The sequence below is a fragment of the Notothenia coriiceps genome, unplaced genomic scaffold, assembly GCF_000735185.1.
Source record: "Notothenia coriiceps isolate Sejong01 unplaced genomic scaffold, NC01 NC01_scaffold00021491, whole genome shotgun sequence".
Taxonomy (NCBI): domain Eukaryota; kingdom Metazoa; phylum Chordata; class Actinopteri; order Perciformes; family Nototheniidae; genus Notothenia; species Notothenia coriiceps.
Genome location: NW_011354192.1, coordinates 1,907 through 4,235, shown reverse-complemented (window position 1 = coordinate 4,235; position 2,329 = coordinate 1,907). Strand labels below are relative to the sequence as shown.

The 2,329-nt window shown below is 41.6% G+C and overlaps 1 protein-coding gene across 1 annotated transcript; it reads left to right on the top strand.

The window, feature by feature from the left end:
• Positions 1–492: 492 nt before the first annotated feature.
• On the top strand, positions 493–1,984 carry LOC104953296 (cyclic nucleotide-gated olfactory channel-like; the record flags this gene model as incomplete). Its single annotated transcript, XM_010780216.1, has 4 exons — positions 493–613; positions 736–1,223; positions 1,346–1,624; positions 1,886–1,984. Coding segments are annotated over exons 1-4 (987 nt in total), but the record flags the coding sequence as incomplete, so codon positions are not given.
• Positions 1,985–2,329: the final 345 nt, after the last annotated feature.

Here is a 2,329-nt window from a genome sequence, read left to right as displayed (position 1 = left end):
GCCTTTATTTCTTCGAATCCTTGGCTGCTCCTGGTCTCTTGGATGCCTAGCCTTGGCTGCTATAATTATAAGTTGTGGTCCGTCATATGCATTCGAATATTCATGTTCAACTTCTTCTGTGTCTTCTGTGTCGAAACTAGCATTGGGATCCATGTTTATTAATACGTTACACCGGCCGCTCTCCCCCTTGTTTCCCCCATGTTACGTCACACGCGGGAGGTCACGTGCCGAGGCTTTTTTATGCGGAAGTGAACATTTCTTACAAAAACGACGCCAGATGTCACTGTAGTGTATATTTCTGTATATTTTTGTGAAAATCTAGTGTATTCATCATTTTCCTACACATTTATTCACAGGTGTCTTTAACCTGGAACTTGCTCTTTAAGAACCAGGTATATCCCACAGGAATTGATAGGGACCAAAACAGTGAATAGAGTGAATATTGTACTTGTTGCTGTGATTTACTTCGTTTGCTAGAGTCACTAGAGCCACATGTACTCTTGTAGGGCCTGTTTTGATGAGCTCCAGATGAGGACTGTGATGGTGTGGCTGGTGCTGGACTACATCTGTGATGGAGTCTATATCTTGGATATAGCTGTTCGTCTCCACACAGGTACTGAAAAGACTAATTTCCATTACTACATGAACATTTTTGATTAGAAATTCTGTTCTGGATTGTTGTTTTAACTGATACCCTAATGCTTTGGTTTATTTGTGTTTCTAATGTATTTAAAGGTTTTTTGGATCAAGGCTTGATGGTAAAAGACATGCAGCGTCTGAGAGAATCCTACATTCAAACCTTGCATTGTAAGCTTGACATTTGCTCCATCCTCCCAACCGACCTCCTGTACCTGGCTGTTGGAATGAGCTATACTCCTCTTCTTCGATTCAACCGCCTGCTGCGTCTGTCACGTCTGTTTGAGTGGTTTGAACGTACAGAAACACGAACGGGCTACCCCAACGCTTTCCGCATCTGTAAGCTGGTTCTGTACATCCTGGTGATCATCCACTGGAACGCCTGTGGATACTACAGCTTTTCCAAGGTCCTTGGACTGGGATCTGACTCTTGGGTTTATCCCAATGCATCTGATCCGGAGTTTGGCACCCTGACCAGAAGTTACATATACTGTCTCTACTGGTCCACTCTGACCCTGACCACCATTGGAGAGACTCCTCCTCCAGTTAGAGATGAGGAATATTTGTTTCTGATTTTTGACTTTCTGGTAAGTCAATATTTCCTTAGCTGATATTGTCTTACCTTAAATGATTCATAAATTCCTTTTACTGTAAGGATCCCAGTTGTTCCAGTCCATCAATACAGCTAATACCAATATTTCTGTCCTAGGTTGGTGTTCTGATTTTTGCCTCCATTGTGGGTAATGTTGGAGCCATGATCTCCAATATGAACGCCACAAGAGCAGCCTTTCAGAGCCGCGTTGACACCTTGAAACACTACATGCAATTCAGGCATGTAAGCAAGGTGCTAGAGCAGCGCGTCATTCGTTGGTTTGACTACCTCTGGACCAATCAAAAGACAATAGATGAACAGGAAGTGCTGCGCAGCCTGCCCAATAAACTGAGAGCTGAGATTGCTATTAATGTTCACCTGGACACACTGAAGAAGGTAAAGACACTTGGATAGTGTGACACAATTCCATTTAGCCTCTTTTCTGCAGTATTTCTGTTAAGAGTATCATAAAGGCCACAGTATCATTCTTAGAGTTTGGCTAAAACACAACGTTGTCTTAAATGCTGCATTGTCATTTAAACACTGTCTGTTGGAATTGGTTAACAGTGTCATTTAAATGTTTTTGTTTTAATTGTTGCACCATCATTACGTGTAAGCTCCTCAACATTATTGTTGTCCATGTGTGTTTGAATAAAGGTGCGCATTTTCCAAGACTGTGAGGCAGGTCTCCTCGTAGAACTGGTTTTAAAACTTCGACCGCAGGTTTTCAGTCCTGGAGACTACATCTGTAGGAAGGTTAGTATTCACTTTACCTCTACTGGTACTAAAGAGATACAATTAATTGCTTTTGCTGTAGTACTGTCTTGAATGTATTAAACTAGTGACTGTTTACCGTACAGTGGTAATACCATAATAAGCTGCTGCTACAGAGAACAACACTTTTTTTTAATACTGAACTGTACACATGTTAAATTGAGCAGTTTATCATTGGGCTCTTGCGAGATTGACTGTCTAGCGTGAAAGGTTTACGTAAGCAATACGATAATACAGACAAAACCAAAACTGGGCACCAAGACTGGGTAACACAATGTTAGCGACTTGTCGATCACAAGATAGCTACCCTGCTTTTTCCTATATTGA